The 22,924-nt window shown below is 38.0% G+C and overlaps 1 protein-coding gene and 1 pseudogene across 1 annotated transcript; one reads left to right on the plus strand and one right to left on the minus strand.

The window, feature by feature from the left end:
- Positions 1 to 10,645: 10,645 nt before the first annotated feature.
- Positions 10,646 to 13,222, minus strand: LOC146936229 (uncharacterized; annotated as a pseudogene).
- A 6,905-nt stretch (positions 13,223 to 20,127) lies between these two features.
- LOC146936230 (uncharacterized) lies at positions 20,128 to 21,645 on the plus strand. The gene is made up of 2 exons (XM_085749168.1): positions 20,128 to 20,634; positions 20,740 to 21,645. The coding sequence occupies exons 1-2, from the start codon at positions 20,128 to 20,130 to the stop codon at positions 21,643 to 21,645; spliced, it is 1,413 nt and encodes a 470-aa protein (XP_085605294.1).
- Positions 21,646 to 22,924: the final 1,279 nt, after the last annotated feature.

The following is a 22,924-nucleotide window of genomic DNA, read 5'->3' on the forward strand; positions in this document are numbered from 1 at the left end:
TCTCGGTGCTTTTCAAGAAAGAGATTTCATGTTCAAGTATGGTCTTATATTTTCAAGCCCAGTCCAGGGGCAAGTGGATGCTGAGCTATGAAGGCCCATGTATTGTCAAGATGTTTTTCTCCAGTGGTGCAATAACTCTTACAATCATGAATGATGTTGAACTTCCTCATCCTGTGAACACTGATGCAGTTAAGAAATACTTTGTCTAGATATATGAAAAGAACAGTGTGGTAGGTCGAAAACCCGAAAAGGGCGGCCTAGGCAAAAACGCGGTTCCCGATGGATCGAAAACCCGCAAGGGCGATCCAGGCAAAAACTAGGGACAAAAAATGAATATGAAAAAGCTCGCTGAGATTGTACGCAACTCAGGCAAGAATGAGCGTCTCGATGAGCCGAAAACCCGAAAGGGCGGTTTATGCAAAAATGAGATTGAAACGAAAAGACAAGTAACTGTATTAGTCAGTCACGACTCACTTGGGGCATCTCAGCTATCAAAGGACCCCGATTCAAAACGTCATCTATCGGAGGACTCCAGTTCGGAATACCTCTAATATAAAGTCTCTGCTATGCAAGGCGTATCAAATTCAAGACATCTCCAATGCAAAGTCTCTGTGGTTCAATGTATCTATAAATTCAAAGCATCTCCTGTTCAACGTACTTACAACTCCAAAACATCTGTGTTTCAAAGCATCTGCAATCCAGAAGTGTCTACCATTCAAGCGTTCGAACAAAGGAATTCAAAGTTGCCAGTGAGAGCAATGTTATTGTGTTCAATGTATCCTTTCAAATATGATTACCATCTTCCAAACTTTTTAGATCTGTGGAGCTGCGCCCTCGGCCGGTTACCACTCTCCTACATCAATTTGAGCCTGTGCCCATCTATTTGGAACTCTCATTTCTTCTACTTGCAAAATTTCTTCCATTTGTGATGCTAATACTTAAAGCAAAATTTCAAAAATCCTTTTTTCCAAAAAAAAAAAAAATCTTTTTATGCAAACAACAAACATGCACTATCTTTGAACTTATGAACAGGTGAAACATGCATCAACATCCATTTCAACATGCAATATGTATATACAATCTCTCCAGGACAAACTGTGGTCAATGGCAAGAAAGAAAAAACAGAATGAAAAATGGAAAAATGGAAAATTGCAAATGAAAAGCTCGCTAAGTCGAAAGGGCCACTTAGGCAAAAATGAGCACCCCGCTGGTTGACAATCTATGAAGGCAATTCAGGCAAAAATGGGGCAATGAAAAGAATTTATTCCCGGTGAATCGAAAACCCGAAAGGGCGGTTCAGGCAAAAATGGGATTGAAAAATGAAAGAATGAAAAATGAAAATGAAAGCATTGACCACAAGTGCGACATTCAAAGTCTATCCAATGTTGGTTCTGGAGAACTGGTGACCTCTGCCAAAGCCTTGTCTAAAGGACTTCCATGTGAAACATCCAATGTATATCCATTACTAATTCCTGAGAAATGGCGACTTCTGCCCGAGTTTGTTCGAAGAATTTTTAGGGGCAATTTTCAAAGTTTATCCAGCTTGCGACTTCTACCAAGATTTTGATCAAATGGCTTCCCCCAAGAAGCATGTACTATTGCAAGTATGATATGATCAGGTTCTCTCAGTTATGGTTTTGATACGTCTTTCAACGACGTCATCCCCTTTGAAGATAGCCGAGTGCGTATGTTGTAGCTCAAGTCACCACGTGCCCAATCTTCCAATGTTTTGTCTATCTCTGTGAAACTTTCTTGCCAAATTGTAAACCAATCATGCATTTCCAAGCATTCAAACATGCATAAGCATGCATTTTATGTGCTCATACATTCAACGATGTTGTTATACCATACATACATGTTGCATTTCCAATCTCAACTTTCAATTTAACACAATTTCAACTGTCAATTCAACTCAATCTCAAACTTTCAAATTCAACTCAATCCCCAGGTTCAATTCAATTCAATTTCAACTCCCAATTCAATTCAATTCCAACTCTCAAATCAAATATCAATGTCAATGTCAATGTCTATGTCTATGTTTATGTCTATGTATGTGTCTCTGTTAAACTCTCTATTCAATACCATGTCAATGCATTTGTTTCTGATTACTTTCGACTTTCAATACCTCTTTCAATGTCAACTTTCAATTCAATTCAAATCAATGTCAATTCACTCTCAATTTGCTTTTGGGCCAACAATAATGGTCATGTCTATTTTCAAATCAGGTCAATGTCAATTTACCCTCAATTTGTATCTTGTTAAATCAAACTTCCAATTTGTATCTTGTTATGGGTCAAGTGGCTAGTTCGATCCAAAGAACAGCTTGTACCTGTTTATATGCCTACGTTTCCGGTCAAACGGCAAGTTCGATCCAAAGAACAGTTTGTACCCTGCTTATGTTTGGTTATCGGTCAAACGACAAGTTCGATCCAAAGAACAGTTTGTCCCGACCTACATGTTGTGATACTGATCAAGCGGCAAGTTCGATCCAAAGAACAGCTTGTATCAGTCTTTTGTCTATATTTCTAGGTCAAACAGCAAGTTCGATCCAAAGAACAGTTTGCACCAACCTACATGTTGTGATACTGATCAAGCCGCAGATTCGATCCAAAGAACAGCTTGTATCAGTCTTTTGTCTATATTTCTAGGTCAAACAGCAAGTTCGATCCAAAGAACAGTTTGTACCTGTCTATCCGTTTGTATCATCAATCAAGTGGCAAGTTCGATCCAAAGAACAGCTTGTATCTATCCTTTTGTCTATATCTCCGGTCAAACAGCAAGTTCGATCCAATGAACAGTTTGTACCTGTCTATCTGTTTGCATCATCAATCAAGCGGCAAGTTCGATCCGAAGAACAGCTTGTATCTGCTTATCTGTCTATGTTTCCGGTCAAGTGGCAGGTTCGATCCAAAGAACAGCTTGTACCCATCTCTTGTTTGTATCTCTTGGTCAAGTGGCAAGTTCGATCCAAAGAGCAGCTTGTACCTGCCTATCTGTTTGTGTTTTCAATCAAGTAGCAAGTTCGATCCAAAGAACAGCTTGTATCTACCTGTCTTTTGTTTGTATTCCCGGTCAAGTAGCAAGTTCGATCCAAAGAACAGTTTGTACCTGTCTATTTGTTGTCCGTTCTTTCTACCTTGATGTCTATAAATCCCTTGGTGGTGTGACACAGCCCGTAGATTCCGGTTCGATTGTCTTGCATTCATAAATGAAATGTTGCATGGCATTCATAGTGTTTGAAAATGTGAAAGCATATTTTTAGGTCCAAAATAGCGTCATGTCTGATATTTAAGTATCTTCGTCTCGTCAAACAAAGACTTCGTCTTGTGATTCTCCGGACAAAGAAACTTAAATAGGGGCAGCTGTTATACCTTAATTTTGGACCTAAAAATACTAGCTCAATTCTTCTTTTCTTGCATTTCAAGTCATTTGAATTTGTCCTTGATCAATTGCACCTTCCTCTGCATCTTATTTCAATGTTATTTGCAAAATTCATGAAAAAGGGTATTTTAGTCATTTCCTGCATTCAAATTCATTTTAGTCCTTGAAAATTGTTTGTGTCTTTTCATTTGATTTGTATAAGTCCTTGTTTCACTCTCATGTTAAAATCCATTTCAAAAAATTACATTTGAAGTCATTTTGAGTCAGTTTAGCCCCTAGGGGCATTTTAGTCATTTCCTATGCTAAAATTTCTTTCAATCTTTGAAAAGTTGTCCCTGAGTCCTTTCAATTGGTTTGAATGAATTTTTGTTTAATTCCATGTTAAAATCCATTTCAAAAATCACATTTGAAGTCTTTGAGTCAGTTTAGCCCCTAGGGGCATTTTAGTCATTTCCTGTGTTAAAATTCCTTTTAATCCCTAAAAAATTGTCTCTGAGTCTTTTAATTTGCTTGTATAAATTCTTTCTTTAATTCCCTGTTAAAAAATTGTTTTAAAATTGCATTTGAGTCATTTTGAGTCATTTTAGTCCCTAAGGGCATTTTGGTCATTTCACATGAAATTTTGACGGAGAAAGGTTACTTTGAAGTACTTCATTTCAGTAATTGGTTCATTTTAGTCCGTTTTGTTATTTTTAATCGTTTCACTTTACGTTAATTTTCAAAATTACTTTTTTTATGCAACTTTAGTTAATTTTGCATTTTTGTCCTCAAGTTGTTAAAATTGCATTGTAATTCATTTTTGTCCAAGAAGTTAGTTACGCCACATGTCCTACTCCTATTGGTCCAAAAATTCACACATCACCTATATAATGGGTCCCATGGTCAAAGAGTCAACACACTAATCATTTTTCACAAATACACAAAAATCACAAAAAATCAATTTTCTTTTCCCTCTTTCTTCTCCAAATCGCAAGCACCTCCATCACCACCATAACCAACTTTTTCCACCACCTCTAACCTCCATAACAAACTCTTTCCACCACCTCTAACCACCCTAACTAACTTCTACCACCACAACTTCATCTCTAACCTCTCTCCAACCACCACAATCTTCTTCATCCACCATTAAAATTCACCACTAACTCCATAACCACCACAACCTTCATCTCTAACAAACTACAACCACCACAATTAACCTCAAACCTCCACAAATCCATTACCAAATTCAAGGATTCATCCAAAATATTCATCAACACAAACCTTCAATTCCACAAAAATCACATCCATGAACAACAATCTTCAATTAATTCCATTGTGACCGAATTCAACAACGACGAACCGGAATCGGACGAAGGAAAAGAATACAATCGAAGCAAAGGAAGAAGAAAAACAGCACCTAATCCGAATACATAAGAAGAATCCGGAGCCATTCAAAGCTTCGTCAAGCATCACGGTATTGTTCTTGATCCAAACTTTTTATTCCATTCTTTTTTCTTCCAATTTGCGCGGCTGTTTGTGTAGATGTAGGTGGATTGATTGTGTTTTGGATGTTTCCGGGTTCATATTCGAAAAGAGGATAACGATCCGATTTTAAAAGTGTAAAAAAAATTCGAATCGGAGCTCGCCGGAATCCGGAAGTGTCGCCGGAGTTATGAATTTTCCGGCGAACCTTTGAAGATTCCGGCGAGTTTGTTGAATTTTCCGGTGACATTCATGAGGTTGAAGATGAACATTCATGAGGTTGGAGATGAACATTTAAGAGAGAGAAGAGAGAGAGTTTGTAGGCTTTGGCTTTAGAGAGAGAAAGTTGGTGTTGTGTTTATTTTCTTTCACGTGAAACTTCTCTTTGTTACTACTTGTTGTGTTGTTTTATCCCATGCGCGCAAGACCACATTCATTCCATGTTCCTTTGCCTTCTTGATCGTTGGATCAAGGGTTGATCCAATTGGATCAATCCTACGGTCCCTGTTGCTTTCTGTTTGGATGTGGATCTTGTGTGTTTGGGCCTGGACTTTTGTTACTACTTTCTCCTTATTTTCTTGCTATATGCACACTGTTTCTTGCTGTTTGCACCACTGTTTGCCTAAAAACTTTGATAAAAATTCCTAAAAAATTTGTTCAATATTTTCTTGTTATTTTCAATAAATTTTGATGTGTTTTACATATTAATCTTGATGAAAATACATGAAAATAATTGGTGCTTTGTTAATTCAATTCTTTTTTATCCTTTGTTAAAAAATCTTGTTGAAAGCTTCTAAAAAAATTTTGTGAACTTCCTTGCAACTAGTTTTGACACTTAAAACTTGTTACTTAGAATATTTTGACATACAAAAATGGATAAAAGAAATATTGTGTTGTGTGTTGCTTTATTTCTTGAATTTTAGGTTAAGAACTTGTGAAAATATGCATAATTTTGATTCCAATTTTTAGTGTATACTTGTGAGTTGGGATGTGTGGATTGGGGATTGATTTGTCACTGTTTGGATGTGTTTCTTGCTGTATGTGAATATGTGTGGTTAGTTACTTGTTTTACAAGTCATGTGAACATTTGTATGTGAAAATAAAGTGTAAAAATATGCCTATGAATATGTCATAACTCTTGGCTTGATATTTCTTGGTGATTCTTATGTCATGGCTGAAATGAACCCTTTGAAAATCGTCATGATATGGGGATTATAGGTCATATAATTGCCTTGATGTTATGGTAAACTCTAGGCATATTTTGCTACTTTTTGGGTTAAGAGTTTTATTACTTTTTGTCAAGTTTTTTAGTGTTTCTTTTGCTTATGATTTCCATTCTATTATGTCTTATGCTACTAACCCCTTTTATTTCATGTTTCATGCATTCCATAAGCTCATCTCATCTCATCTCATATTCTAGCTTAATTTTCTTGCAATTTATATTTCTTACGAAAACTTAGTATGTAAAGACCTAGGAATTTTGTATTTTACTTCATGCAATTTTAAATTCTTGCAAGACCATAGCATGTATCTAGGCCAATGATGTAAAGGACAATGGACTCTAATGATGTACACCGACACAAGCACCGACACAAGCACCGACACATGCACACACATCACATAGATATTTTAGATGTATGTTTAGGATATGCATGCCTTAGATGTATGTTTAGGGAATGTATGCTTAGACGTATGTCTAGGAACTTTGAAACTTAGAAAAAACTCTCTTTTCCAAAAAACATGAACAACATCACTCAAATCATTTTCTAAATAAACCTTGGGATCAAATCCCATTGAATTTTCCTTTTCTTTTCTTAAATAAAATCTTAATGAATTTTAATCATACTTTGACTTTCATTTTGCAAAATAACTAATTCCACCTCACTTTTTTCCAATCTTATGCCCTTGAGGCCTCTTTTCCTCATTCTTCAAATTCCAATTTTCAAACTTAAAATCAACCAACAAAAACAAAAATATTTTTGGAAGAGAACTACGGTGGATTTGATCCCTTAACCGGGTACGTAGGCAAGGAATCAAAATTCCTTCAATTCAAATAAAATAAAAATTCAAACACTTTCTTCTCCCTCCAATTCTTGACTTAGTAAGCACTTAGGCGTAAATATCACTTTCAAATAGCATTTAAAAATAAAGCGCGCGCGTAGAAAATAAAGACGGTTCCTATAGGATACTATAGTCGTTATGGGTGCCTAACAACTTCCCGTAGCGAAAACAACTCCCGGACCTCGATTCTCAAGGGTTTTGCTTATTTTTTCCCTTCCCAAGAAAAAATGAGATATCAAAGGTTAAAAAGGTTCAAACGTAATCAATGTTTGACACCCGAAAACCAAGATAAAACAATGTTCAATTTTGAATTCTTCACATAAAACTTGCATCATGCTATTGTTCAGATTGGAACCATTGTCAGTGATGATTTTGCTGGGGACACCATATCGACAGATGATGTGATTCTTGATAAACTTCACCACCACTTGCTTGGTTATATTGGCATAGGAAGCAGCTTCAACCCACTTAGTGGAATAATCAATTGCCACTAAAATGAAACGATGCCCGTTGGAAGCTTTTGGTTCAATTCTTCCGATCATGTCAATGCCCCACATAGAGAAAGGCCATGGGGAGGAGATAACATTGAGGGCGTGTGGAGGCACATGAATCTTGTCAGCATAGATTTGACATTTGTGGCATCTCTTAGCATGTCTGTAGCAGTCACGCTCCATAGTTATCCAGTAATAGTCGGCTCTTAACAGTTTTCTTGACATAATGTGACCTGTAGCATGGGTCCCAAAAGTGCCGTCATGTACATCGTGCATCAATTTCTCAGCTTCTTGTTCATCAACACATCTCAACAAGACCATATCATGGTTCCTCTTGTATAGGATTTCTCCGTCCAGAAGGAATCTACTAGCCCATCTCCTCAGGGTCTTTTTATCCCTGTTGGAAGCACCAGGTAGATATTCATGATTCTGCAAGAACTGTTTGATGTTATAATACCAAGATTTTCTATCATTCACATCTTCATCAGCCTGATCTGGCATATTTTCAATAGTAAACACATGAGCGGGTCTATCAAGACGCTGCACCTTGATTATGGGCACGTTATTCCAGTGATTCACACGAAACATGGAAGACAAAGTAGCAAGAGCATCAGCCATCTGGTTTTCATCCCGAGGGATATGGTGTAGCTCAACCTTCGTAAAATATGTCAACAGACGTCTTGCATAGTCACGGTAAGGGATCAACTTCTCATGATGAGTCTCCCATTCGCCTTTTATCTGATTAATAACAAGTGCAGAATCTCCATAGATGTCAAGGTGTTTAATTCTCATATCAATGGCTTCTTCAATGCCAAGATGCATGCTTCATATTCAGCCACATTGTTCGTGCATTCAAAAGTTATCTGTGCAGTGAAAGGAATGTGGTGTCCTTGCGGAGTTACAATAATTGCCCCAATCCCTTTACCATAAGCATTGACAGCACCATCAAATACCAATCCCCATTTGCTATTGGGATCCGGCCCTTCATTGATCAGTGGTTCTTCACAGTCTTTTGCTTTCAGATGCATAATCTCTTCATCAGGGAATTCAAACTTAATCGGCTGGTAATCATTAAGAGGTTGACAAGCAAGATGTTCAGCAAGGATACTTCCTTTGATTGCTTTTTGAGCTTTATACACAATATCATATTCAGACAACAGCATTTGCCAACGTGTGATCTTTCCAGTGACAGCAGGCTTTTCAAAGATGTACTTAACTGGATCCATTCGGAATATCAACCAAGTTGTATGATTCACCATATAATGACGCAGGCGTTTGGCAGCCCAAGCTAAAGCACAACAAGTCTTTTCAAGCATTGTATACCGAGTCTCACAGTCGGTGAATTTCTTGCTCAGATAGTAGATAGCATGCTCTTTCTTTCCAGTCTCGTCTTGTTGACCGAGAACACAACCCATGGATTCATCTAACACTGACAGATACATAATCAAAGGCCTTCCTTCCACTAGCGGGACAAGGATAAGTGGTTCCAACCAGTATTCTTTAATGCTATCAAAAGCTTCTTGGCATTCATCATTCCATACAACAGGCTGATTCTTTCTGAGCAATTTGAAAATGGGTCCACAGGTAGTAGTCATGTGAGATATAAATCTTGAAATATAATTCAGGCGTCCGAGGAAGCCTCTGACTTGCTTTTCAGTTTGAGGGGCCGGCATCTCTCTGATGGCTCGGACTTTGTCAGGATCAACTTCAATGCCTCTTTGGCTGACAATGAAGCCTAACAACTTTCCAGATCTTACACCAAATGTTCACTTGTTAGGATTCAACCGCAGCTTGTACTTTCTCAATCTTTCAAACATCTTTTTCAAATACACAACATGCTGCTCTTCATCACTTGATTTCACAATCATGTCATCAACATATACTTCAATCTCTTTGTGAATCATATCATGAAACAAAGTAGTCATACCTCTTTGATACGTTGCACCCGCATTTATCAAGCCGAACGGCATCACTTTATAACAGAACGTTCCCCATGGAGTGATGAAGGACGTCGGTATCCGATGTTCCACAATCTTGGGAACTAGACCCGGCATATCTTCATAGGACCATGCAAAGACATCTGGATAATCATGGAGAAGCTGAGTGATTTTCTTTTTTACTTCTGGCTCAAGTGCAGCACCAATTTTGATCTCTCGCTTGATCTCTTCAGTACCCAGGTTGATAAGCTCAATTTCTTCCTGGTGAGGCAGAATGGCTTTTCTTTCTTGCTCAAGCAGTCGAGTGATCTCATATGGTATATCTTCATCATCCTCCTCATCTTCGGCTTCATATACAGGGAATTCAAAATTTGGAGGAACCATAGGGTCACTGTGTTCAACGGGTTTATTATGGTTCAATCTGCATAATATGATTGGGATGTTTTTAGAAAAATGTTTTTCATGCAGATTTTTGAAATTAATAAGAAAATACAGATGTTTTGGTTTTTTCTGGCATTACCATTATTTCCAAGAAAAAGGCACTAAAAAGTAAAAAAAACAAAGAGTCGCGGGAAAGACGACAACTTTTATTGATAACGGCAATGCCGAAACAAACATGCCCTTACAAAGACATCACTTTCGCCTTGGGCAGAGCGAAAGGATTGTTATTTTGAAAACAAAGAAAAGTATGAGCAACAAGACACATTACATGGAAGCATGCATGACTAAAGGAACATCAATGGCCTCCCAATTTCTCACGGTGCCTCCTGGTACAACAAACGTAGGCACATAACTACTTTTACCAGCATCTTCAGCAATAGCATTGATAAACCCAGCACTATAGAAAGTTCATGTTGAAACGCCTGAGGTCGGGGAGAACCCAAGGCCCTCTTTGCGCTTATTCTCCAAAATCTGTATCACTTTGCCCCAGCCAGCAGCTTGCCCTTCTTGAACAGCTTTCTGGGCGTCTTTCAATGAAGCCATACTAGCACTAGCTCTCCGGGGTTCTGCACCTTCAACAGTCAATCCTTGAAATGACGTCCCTTCAGCGGACCCATTCCTCACAAACTTGAGCTTCTGATGTAGAGTGGAAGTTACTGCCCCAGCATCGTGAATCCACGGTCTTCCGAGGAGGCAACTGTAAGAGGCGTTGATGTCCATGATTTGAAAAGTGACCTGGAATGTCTCCGGTCCAATGGTAATTGGGAGATCTACTTCTCCAAGAACATCCTTACGAGATCCATCAAAAGCCTTAACCAAATAGCTGCTTCCCCTTAGAGAAATTCCACGATGACTCAACTGTCTCAGCGTAGACTAACGCATTACATTTAAGGATGATCCAGTGTCCACCAACACATTGGATATCATGTCAGACTTACAGTGCACTGAGATATGCAAAGCTAAGTTGTGGTGTTTTCCTGCTTCGGGGAGTTCATCGTCACCAAACCCCAAGTTATTGCAAGCAGTAATGTTACCCACTATTCCATCGAACTGATCCACGAAGACTTCATGATCAACATAGGCCTGTTCCAGTACTTTCATCAACACTTTCCTGTGAGCTTCTGAGCTCAGGAGCAAAGACAAGATGGATATCTTTGACGGAGTTTGCAGCAGCTGGTCAACAATCTTATAATCGCTCTTTTTAATAAGCCTCAAAATTTCATCCAGATTAGACTCTTCAATAGACTGGCCCGATGGGCTGGCATTCTTGTCAACAGGAGGAGCAACCGGTGGAGTTACTGTGGCAGCAGGTGTAACAACCTTCTTCTAGAACAAGGGTGGACGGACCCTTCCACTTCTCAGAGTTGTAGTTTCTTCAGCAATGTTACTAACCGCAGTTGGGGATACCAAAGGCACTTCTACCCCGTTCTCAATCATAGTTGCATCATACTTGTAAGGTATTTCCTTAGTAGAGGTATAGGATACCGGGCCAGGCAGCCTGATCACCAATGGTTCAACATTCCTTGTCTGAGGCACACTCCCAGCAGGAGAATCATGAAACACTGGCACAATCACACAAACGTCACTGGCAATCAGATGTTTATTATCCATTAGGCTCTGTATATCATCTTGCACCACACAACAGCCTATAGGGTTCTGAAGACACTCTGAACAGGAAGCATGATCGTGATTGAACAAGGCAGCTTGGCAGAGCTTGACATGTAGCGGTACCAAAGGAGTAGTGACATTACGGACATCTAAAGTGGGAGCCTCTCGAGGAACACGAACTCCTTCGAAAGCCTCGATCATGTTAACGGCAGCATGGTTTGGAAGTGGATTGTCAAGAACGTGAGGAACACTATTTTCAAAAGTCAGCCGTCCTCTGTCTATCAGATCCTTCACAACATACTTCAGAGCATAGCAACCTTCCACATCGTGGCCTTGAGCGCCTTGATGGAATTCACATGTGAGATCCTGTCGGAACCTGGGAGGCAATGGCGTAGGTGGAGGCTTGCCTGGTCTGGTGACGCAATGTCCTTTAGCAAGTAGAGTTGGGAGCAGATCAGCATACCGCATTGGTATTGGTGGAAAATAAGTCTTGGGCCGAGGACCCTGTTGTTGCTGTTGTTGCTGTTGAGCAAGAGGTTGCTGTTGTACCTGCTGAGCAATGACATTAACGGGCACTGGTGGTTGACTCGGTGGCAGAGGATATTGCTGGTAGAATGGTGGGAAGAAAGGATGTTGAGAGTACTGCATATATTGGTAGGGCAAAGGTAAATGAGCAGCATTAATAGGAACGACAGCAGTTGTAGACTGGTTACCAGATACCATCCCTACTTCAGATTCCTTTTTCTTATGGTGGCCATTACCATACTTCTTTGGTGTGCTGGCTGAGGACTCGCCTTTTTCAAGAACAATGATACCTTCTCTGACGGCCTCCTCTAGACGAGTTCCCATAGTAACCATGTCGGAGAAATTGTTTGGTGCAGAGACTATCATTCTTTCAACATATTCCTTCTTCAAAGTTTCCAGGAATGTCTGTGTCAGTTCTTCCTCATCGAGCCGAGGAGAGACACGGGCAGCTGCCCCTCTCCATCTCTGAGCATATTCACGGAAGGTTTCATCTGACTTCTGAGACAAAGACTTAAGAGAATCCCTATTCGGCTTCAAGCGGGTGTTAAACTCATAATGATTTTCAAAAGCAGCAGCGAGTTCCTCAAAAGTATCGATATTGTCTTTGCTCAAACCAGTGTACCAATCTGCCGCATCTTCCATCAAGCTATCCTGGAAGCAATGGATCATCAGCGCATCATTATCTGCGTAGTTGGCCATCTTTCGAACATACCGAATGACATGGCTATGTGGACAAGAAGATCCATTGTATTTGTCAAAATCTGGCACTTTGAATTTCTTAGGAACCTCAAATCGGGATACCAGGCATAGATCACGAGCCTTAGCTGAGACACCGTTCCCACGGTTAGCTTTGACCTCACGGAGCTCTCCCGCTAGCTCTCTCAACTGTTCTCTCATAGCCTCTACTATAGGGTCTTGTCCACGCGGAGTATCAACATCAATTATCTGTTGCACAGTGTGCACAACAGGATCGGTAACAACAGTAGTCACTTGAGGCATAGAAGTATTTGTAGGAGCAAAAGTTGTTATAGGAATAGGTCCTTGATTAGCAAAACCAGAGATACCAGCCGCAGTATTAGGAGCATAGAAAGCTGACAGTCCATAGGGACGCCCATTGGGCATGACAAAACGAGCATCAGAAGCCATAGTAGACAGTGGGATAGATGGAATCATCTCAGTAGAAGCTGGGACAGATGTGGCTGGTTGTTCTTGCGCAGCCATCAGAGTAGACATAATGTCGTGAGCCTTAGCCAAGTCTTCTTTCATAGCAGCCAATTCAGCGCGGAGCAGAGCGCTTTCTTCTTCAAAGTTAGCCATGTTTCTTCTCTTGTACAATCTTGTTTGATGAACTCTAGCTGGTTGGTGAACCTTACGTGCACGAGCCACCTTTCAGACTGCGGCGGAAAAAACCAGGAGGCAATGAGCACAAGGGAAGTCTTTTGTGACCAATGAATGCATATGATGCATGAGATGTGTAAATGCATATGCAAAAAAGACTCTTTTTGTGTTATCGAAGGGTTTTAGACAAATTAGAAATTTGTAAACATTACTAAACAAACTGAGACATCAAAACCAGACGAGACATTCAAACATCACAAGGTTTTACAATATAATTCCCTTTGAAATACTAAGCCAAGGGATAGACTTTGAAATGTAAAACAACAATAACAACTGGAAATAACAACAGGAAACAGAAATCCTCAAACATAGGAAGTGGAAAGACTATCCTCAGACTCAGTCTCAGACTCATAGCTGCAGTATCGGGCATAGAAGTTACGGGCACCCCTAGCCCTCTTGGAATCCCTCATAAGCAACTTATCCTTTTCTTCAATTTCTCTTCTAACTTTAGCCAACTCCTTCTTCAATGTCAAAACCTCATGAGTCTTTTGTTCATCTTTCCCATCCAAAGTCATGATCAAATTCTCAGCCTCATAGTATCTAGTCCTCCACTGATGCTTCTCTCCGCTCTCCATAGCTAGATGCTCCTGATACATCTCCTGAGTAGGTGGTAGTAGAGGCAAATGCATGGTTGGAATAGATGCAGACACATATCTCATGGCGGGTAAGGCATGCCAATCTTTTCAGCTTGGTTTATCACCCACTGAGTATAGGCCTCATGAGCAATATCGGATCCCACACCAATATGTTTCACCTCTTTCTTCCGAAGCTTGGACCAAGCCTCTATGAAATCTTCTCTTATCCCCGTGGGAGCGTTGGAGTAATGGAAGAAGTAAGGAGATGTAGCAAGATAGATGGGCTTCTCTTTCATCGGGAAACCAAATTGTCGCAAGGCGAGCTCCGGGTTATAGTTGATTCCACCCCGGGTACCAAGAAGAGGTACATTAAGAAACTTTCCACCACCGAAGATAATTTCTTTGACTCTAGCAGCAGGAGTGAGCCAAACCACTTCATTAGGGGTGAGAGCCATAATCCGCTGTGAAATAGTCCAATTCTCTGAATTATCATGGAAAGACTTCGGAAGGTGCGAAATAAACCACCTGTAAAGGAGAGGTACACATCACAGAATATATCCACGACCGTTGCTAGATCGATCGTGAATAGCATGGTATGTGTCAGCCAGCAAAGTAGGAACCGGATTCTTGGAGTGGAAGATCATAATAGCATTCATATCCACGAAGTCACCAAGATTTGGAAAGAGGATAAGCCCATAGATGAGTAGTGCAAGAATAGCCTCAAGAGTGTCCTGACAAGTGGTTTTGAGATTGGCTTTCTCGAGTAGATACTCCGAAGTGAATCCTCGGATGTGAGCCTTAGTGACAAGATTCTTGGAAACATCGGAGGTCTTGAGATAGAGATCACGGGCAATAACCAAAGGAGTAGGGGGATGCTCAAGACCCGTGAAAGGTGTCCCTTCAGCTATGGGTAAACCTGTCAAGGAAGAATAAGCCTCAAGAGTAGGCATCAACTGAAAGTCAGGAAAAGTGAAGCACCGATAATCCCGATCATAGAATTGCACTAGAGTGTGCACAAGATTCTCATCCACATTAGTCCGGAGAAGAGTAAGTAAGTCCCCGTAACGATGTCGAAAACCGGTTGGATCCTTGATCTTGAGTGCCAAATCTCTCAAACTAGCCAAATCCACTTCCTTGAACTTGTAGGACTTAGTCTTCCCCATTCCTACAATGTTTACAAATTCAATTTGTCTAAGCCCTTCGATAAATGCATGGGAAAAGTTTATGCATGTATGCATGTATGCATGATCACATTCAAGTACGAAGAAAACATGGTGGGTTGAAATTCAAAGTTGAGGAGTCATGGGTGGACACGGTGTCCGGTGAATCTAGGGCTTTGGATAATGGTAACCGGGTTCTAAAAAGTTCCCAAGTTGCAACCTCTCCGATGTATATCATGGTGTCACGAGACAACACTCGCTCCATGATTATCCATAAGAAGGTCTAACTTGAGTGTAGTATCGCGTGATGACTAAAATTCGAGACAACACTCGGTTTAGCCTCCGCACTACATCCTAGAAAATGGCCATGGATGAGTTCGGTTATCTACGGTTCATACCGTCATAGAACAATTAGAAGTAAAGTGCCTAAACGAGACAACACGCGCCGACAACATCACCCCCAAAATGCCTCAGCTATGTGGGATTGATCGCATAATCCAATACACGAGGCAACCCTCGGAATGAATTGTCGATTATATCCCCCCTAATTCCTAAGTTCACTCAGCCCGGGTGTAGGACTTTTGATATTCTCACCCCCATACGTTTGCAAGATTTTAAACATTTATTCACATGAAAAAGCAAGTAAAAAGGAAGCAAGTAAAAACAAAGCGCAAGCGTGGAAATAAAGACTAGGCGTAACTCTCGAATCTCCCCAGTGAAGTCGCCAACTGTTTTATCTTGGTTTTTCGGGTGTCAAACATTGATTAAGTTTGAACCTTTTTAACCTTTGATATCTCATTTTTTCTTGGGAAGGGGAAAATAAGAAAAACCCTTGAGAATCGAGGTCCGGGAGTTGTTTTCGCTACTGGAAGGTGTTAGACACCCATAACGACTATAGTATCCTATAGGAACCGTCTTTACTTTCTACGCACGCGCTTTATTTTTAAATGCTATTTGAAAGTGTTATTTACACCTAAGGGTTTGCTAGGTTAAGAATTGGAGGGAGAAGAATGTGTTTGAATTTTTTGTTTTATTGGACTTGGAGAAGTTTTGACTTCTTGCCTACATACCCTTTTAAGGGATCAAACTCCATGTAGTTCTCTTCCAAAAAATGTTTTTGTTTTTGTTGGTTGATTTTAATTTTGAAAATGGAATTTTGAAGAACAAGAGAGAGAGGCCTCAAGGGCATAAGATTTGGAAAATGTGAGGTGGAACTAGTTATTTTGCAAAAAAAAAAAGAGTCTAAATATGATTAAAATTCATTAAAGTTTTTTGCATAAGAAAATAAAGGGAAATTCAATGGGATTTTGATCCCAAGGTTTCTTTGGAAAATTATTTGAGTGAAGTTGTTCATGTTTTTTGGAAAAGAGGATTTTCCTAAGTATTGTGATTCCTAAACATACATCTAAAGCATACATTCCCTAAGCATACATCTAAAGTATCCATGTGATGTGTGTGCATGTGCCGGTGCTTGTGTCGGTGTACATCATTAGAGTCCATTGTCCTTTACATATGCCCTAGTTTACATTCTATGGTCTTGCAAGAAATTAAAAGCATAAGGTAAAGTACAAAAATCCCTAAGTTTTTTACATGCTAAGTCTTGGCATGAAAATTAAAGTGCAAGAAATAAAACTAAAGCTAAAGAATGAAATATGCTTATGGAATGTATGAGACATGAAATGAAAGGGGTTAGTAGCACCAAATATAATGAAGAAACAATAAGGCAAGAAAATACTAAACAAAGGCAAGAACACAAAGATAAAGTGTTAAAGCATACTAGAAATTAATCACAATGCTTCAAAATGCACATGACTCATAATTTCCCCATTATGACAATTTTAAAATGAGTTTCAATGCAGCCAAGATGTGAGAATTAGAGGTTCATGCTCAAGTTACAAAATTGTGATTCATCTCTAGATATATTTAACATTTTATTTTCTCAAACAATCATTAATTTGCCTTGTAAAGCAAGTAACTAATCACACATATTCACATACATCAAGAAACACATCCAAACAGTGACAAATCCATCACCAATTCACACATTACAAATCACAAACATACACCAAAAATTGGCATCAAAATTATGCACATTTTCACAAGTTTTTAACATAAAATTCAAGAAATAAAGCAAAACACAACACATTATTTTTTATCCATTTTTAACATGTCAAAAATATCCTAAGAAACAAGTCTCAAGTGTCAAAAATAGTTGCAAAAGAGTTCACAAGGTCTTTAGAAGTTTTTAACAAGATTTATAACAAAAATGTAAAAAGAATTGAATTAACAAAGAACAAATTATTTTCATGTATTTTCATCAATATTAATATGTAAAACACATCAAAATTCAATGAAAATAACAAGAAAATATTGAACAAATTTTTTAGGAATTTTTATCAAAGTTTTTTAGGCAAACAGTGGTGCAAACAGCAAGAAACAGTGTGAGAATAGCACAAACATAGCAAGAAAACGAAATACAGTCAAACAGAGGCCCAGGCCCAAGATCCTGTATGGATCTGGACTATCCAAACGCGTCAGGAGCGTTAGATTGATCCAGATCCTCCTAACCCTAGATCTAACGGTGACGAGGCAACCTAGAGGCTTATATAAGCCTCTCTCCAACGTTTCCTTCATTTTCCCTTCTCCTTTCTCTCTCTAACTTCTCTCCTAGTGAGAGAAGCTCTGCAATCTCTCTTCTTCTCCGATCACCTTCACCGCCGGTTTCTGGAATGAAACGGCTGGAGAAGATGAAGATTCATCGGAATCTTCATCGTCACCGCCGTGAATTCCAGATTCCGGCGAGACCTTGACAACTCCGATCTACATGGATATAAACCCTAACTTGCTCTATTTTTCATGCTGATTACGAATATGAACTTAGATTTACAAAATAAACGATGAATCTTCGTAGATCTACATTTTAGGGTTCGGTTTTCAAATCTTTTTCAATCTTTGAAAGAACAAGTCTTAGAACTTGTTAATCTGCTTCGATTCACCGTTTATCTGTGTTAATAGACCTTTGTTGAGCTTTTGCAATGAAAACGAAGAAGTTTTTGTGAAGTTACCTGAGTTAATCGGAGATTCGAACAAAGATTTTGCTAGAGAACTTCGTAACTGCTTCTGATTCTTCTGGTAAGTTTGAACCGAAAATAAATCAGTGTTCTTCTCTTCTTCTTCTTCACTGGTTCAAAACTTGCTTCGATTCTTTCTTCTTCTCACTTCTCTCACTGTGATCGTACAAATTCGTTGAATTTGTGCTTGAATTGCAGTTATTCCAGTTCGATGATGAAGATTCACCTTCAAATCTCTGAGAACTGCAATGAATTTGCTTCAATTCGATTCAATTTTTGGTTCTGGAAATTTAGGGTTTGATGAATATTCTTGGTGATTTTCTGGAACGGTTAGGGTTTTGATCTAACTGAATGGAGAGAAAAAGCTTCTTTCTGTTTCTGTGATTTGATGAGTTGGCGTGTAATGAATGGTGTTGTTGGTACTGTGCATTGATGATGTGTCGTATTTATAGCTGCCATGTGTGATATCTGAACCAATAGCTTGCTGACACCTGTACTGGACTTGTTTGGCTCGGCCTTGGACTAATTTTGGACTTGGGACCTTTTTTGCAATTTTTGAAAGTTAAGGGACCAATCTGCAATTAACAAAAAATGAACTGGACTGCAATTTTTTTTTGACTAAAGGACTAAAATGTAAATTGAAAAAGACTTTAAAAGGAAAATAAAATGGAAGAAAGGACCAAAGTGCAATTTTTAAAATCTTGAAGGACTGAAATGCAATTTTTTTTTAAAATCTTGAAGGACTGAAATACAAATAATAATAAAATTGAAATAAAATTGGTAAATGGGAAAAAACGTAAAGTGAAACCAATAAAAAACACAAAATGGACTAAAATGAACCAATTACATAAATGAGGTACTTCAAAGTAACCTCTCTCTGTCAAAATTTTGTGTGAAATGACCAAAATGCCCCTAGGGACTAAAATGACTCAAAATGACTCGAACACAATTTTAAAATGGTTTTTAACAGGGAATTAAAGCAAGAGTTTACACAAGCAAATTGAAAAGACTCAGAGACAACTTTTAGGGACTAAGAAGAGTTTTAACACAGGAAATGACCAAAATGCCCTTAGGGACTAAATTGGCCCAAAATGACTCAGATACAATCTTTGAAATTGATTTTAATCATGGAATTGAAACAAGGATTTATACAAACAAATTGAAAAAACTCAGAGACAATTTTCAAGGACTAGAATGAGTTTGAATGCAGGAAATGACTAAAATACCCTTTTTCATGAATTTTGCAAATAACATTGAAATGAAATGCAGAGAAATATGCAATTGATCAGAGACAATCTTCAAATAACTTGGAATGCAAGAAAGACCCTTTGGATGGTTTAAAATGAAAGAAAACATAGACAAAGTCACAATTGAAAATTTTTCAAAACAAAGACAGTAAAACATGCAGCTAAAGCATAGTAAAATATCAGGGTAAACAATATCAAATTGGCAATCTCTCAAGAGTAATAGACACATATCAGAGATGGAAAAATATTTTGAGCAAGTATTTTTAGGTCCAAAATTAGGGTATAACAATACTACATAGTTGAGTTGGAGTACTTGTACTTCAATTTGTTATATCTACACATTTGGTGTATTATTTAATTGTTGTAACTCTTATTTGTATTGGGTGCGATCCCAAGGTTTCAAGAGAGGTGATATCTCTTGGTTTTAGAGATTCTTATACAAAGGATTGTTTTGTTTGGAGAGTGCTCGTTATTTGTAGGCCGAACTAGTATAAATTTCTTGTGTCTTTTCTCTCATCCCTTTATCTCTTTTACTTTGTTTGTCATTTATTTTATCTCACCATATCTATTTTTATATTTATTTAAACCTTTTATAAGCACTTTATTTTAATTGCTTAAAACATTTTTTTAAGTGCTTATTTTAAATCGTTTTCTAAAGAACACAATTCACCCCCCCCCCCCCCCCCCCTCTTGTGTGTTTGAAGTCACTTGTTCAACAAGTGGTATCAGAGCTTGAACTCTTGTTAAGGACTAATCGTCTCAAGAGGCAAGATGACTTCAAACAACAATTCCATAAATTGTCCCCCATCTTTAAATGGTGAAGGGTATGGTTATTGGAAAGAGAGAATGAAAAATTTCATTGAGGGAATTGATTGTGATATTTGGGATGCTATTGAAAACGTTCCATTTGTTCGCACTCATTTAGTCAATAATGTTGTGGTGAATAAACCAAGATCCCTTTGGACCAAAGATGAAAAGAAAAAGGTTCAATATAATTTGAAAGCTAAGAACATTATCACCGCTTCATTAGGCATTGATGAGTTCTATTGTGTATCAAATTGTACAACGGCCAAGGAAATGTGGGACACCCTTAAATTGACCCATGAAGGTACTACCGAGGTCAAAAGGGCTCGAATGAACACATTGACTCATGAGTATGAATTATTTAGGATGAAATCGGGAGAAAGCATCCAAGATATGCATAAACGATTTATCCATATTATAAATCATCTTAGAGCTCTTGGAAAATCTTTTAACAATGAGGATTTAATCAATAAAGTTCTTAGATGCTTGAGTTGAAGTTGGCTACCAAAAGTGACCGCTATTTGTGAATCTAAAGATTTATCTTTTATGTCTTTGGCAACTTTGTTTGGAAAATTGCAGGAACATGAGCTTGAATTGAATCGTCTCATTGATAGTGAAAAAGGTGAAAAGAAAAAGAAAGACCTTGTTCTCAAAGCTAGAATCAATGAAAGAACTTCCTTCAATCCAAAATGCTACAATTGTGGTGAAAAGGGTCACATAAAATCCAATTATCCTATAAATCAAAAGAGATATACAAAAGGAAAGAGTGCTTATATCGCTTGGGATGACAAAGACCGAAACTCATCCAATGGATCGGAAAATGAAGTAGCATATTCATGTTTCATGGCAAACAATGAGGAAGAAGAGGTAAACTCTACTGAATCTGAATATGACTTAACTTATGATGACTTATTTACTACTTGTAAAGAATTAAATGATGAGTCAACTAAGCTTAGAAAAATTGTTTCTACCTCTAAGAAAACTATTTCTACTCTTGAATCAAAAATTGATATTTTAAACAAGGAAATAGAAATTCTTAAAGAGAAACAAGTTTATGTAAGTGAAGTTTTTTCTTGTACCTCTTGTGAAAATAAAAAGGAAAATATTTTAAAGTGTGATGATTGCAATATTTTGAAACTTGAAATTGAGGATTTGCAAAACACACTTGAAAAATTCACAATGGGAAGAGAAAACTTGAACATCATTTTGGGAAATCAAAAGGGAACCTATAATAAAGCCGATTTAGGTTATCATCCAAAAAATCATGAAAAACTTTTTAGAAAATTCTTTCGTCCAAAGAAAACCTCAATTTCCCCTTTTGTTAAATGTTTTTATTGTGGAAGAGAAGGTCATACATCCTCTATTTGTAATTTAAGAAAGAACAATGATATGAATGGTAAATGGAAGTGGATTCCAAAGGGAACTTTGCCTAATGCTAACTCTCAAGGACCCAAAATGTTTTGGGTACTAAAAGCGAAAACTTGATTTTGTTTTGTAGGTGTGCTTGAAGGCCAAGAACTAAAATTGGTGCAATTATAAAGGCTATCAAAGCACATGAAAGGGGGAGAAAAAAATAAAATAAAAAATTCTCCTATTATTACGAAAATATTGGGTATACATCATATGGTCACTTTACCAAAAGTTCTTCTCCAAAATGTAATTGCAAATTCAAGAGAAGCAAAAATGGTTTATTCTTTTCACTTAATTTTTTTTATTTTTGCTTTAAATTTTCCTAAATATATGTCTTGCCATGATTGTTTCTTTCCCGCTTTTTGATAATGGCAAAAGGGGGAGAGTTATGTGATTTGCATGTTTCAGGGGGAGTGGATTTTAGTTGTTTGCATATAGTGAGGGGGAGCTAAATCTGCGCTTATCTCTGTCATATATTTTATAATTACCCTTTCATTGAGCAAATCACTCCAAGAGATGTTTGTCATCATCAAAAAGCGGGAGAATGTGAATATATGCCTTGAAAGGAATACTTTGGTTTTGATGATTGACAAAAGAAGTCCTAGAAGAACAAAGATGCAAAAAGCGGAAAAGAAGATTCAAGCTTTCAAGTCGTGAATTTTATTTTTATTTGTATTAGGACTTTATGTAAATAGTAGAAAAAGCTCTCATGAAATAAATCACACACTCACAATGATTTTCATCTAAAGTGATTTTACATGAAAATATTTTTTGCATGAAAAGTCATTTTATTTTGGAATTTGCATAATTATTTTGAACATAAAAAGAAATTTATTATGCATTTGATTTGAACTCTTTTTTTTTTTGGTACAAGAAGAGGGCTGAGCCCAAGAAAAAAAAACTAAGACATTGAACAAACATTTCGAGGCATACAAGCGCCAGAAATGTCATAAAAAAGGAGACATCGAAGCTCTCTAGGAGGAGTCTCAATAACATGTAAATCAAAGGAGTCTAAAGATAGACTAAAATTTGCTAGCCAATCTGCCGATCTGTTTCCTTCACGCCATATATGGTTGATTTGAACTTGCCAACTCATGTTTTTTAGATCACGAATGCGCCGAATCAAGGTAGGAACATTCCCGTTGATGTTACATTTCCCAGTTACCATATCGACCAAAACTTTGGAGTCACTCTCCACTTGAAGATGTTTGATCCCCTGTCTTCGAGCCATATCCATACCGATATATATGCCCCACATCTCTGCATGTAGTGCGTCACATGATCCTATCTTACGAGCATAACTATTCAAACAATTTCCAATGCTATCACGAAGAAGTCCGCCACAACCTGAAAG

This window comes from Medicago sativa, chromosome 3 (assembly GCF_051527215.1).
Source record: "Medicago sativa cultivar Bolivia chromosome 3, Bolivia_mono, whole genome shotgun sequence".
Taxonomy (NCBI): domain Eukaryota; kingdom Viridiplantae; phylum Streptophyta; class Magnoliopsida; order Fabales; family Fabaceae; genus Medicago; species Medicago sativa.

Bases quoted from the DNA above. Each gene is read 5' to 3' on its own strand.
- LOC146936230 (XM_085749168.1), top strand. From the start codon at position 20,128: ATGACTTCAAACAACAATTCCATAAATTGTCCCCCATCTTTAAATGGT. The intron at 20,635-20,739 runs GTTCTTAGATGC...GGAAAATTGCAG, and splicing joins ATGAGGATTTAATCAATAAA to GAACATGAGCTTGAATTGAA.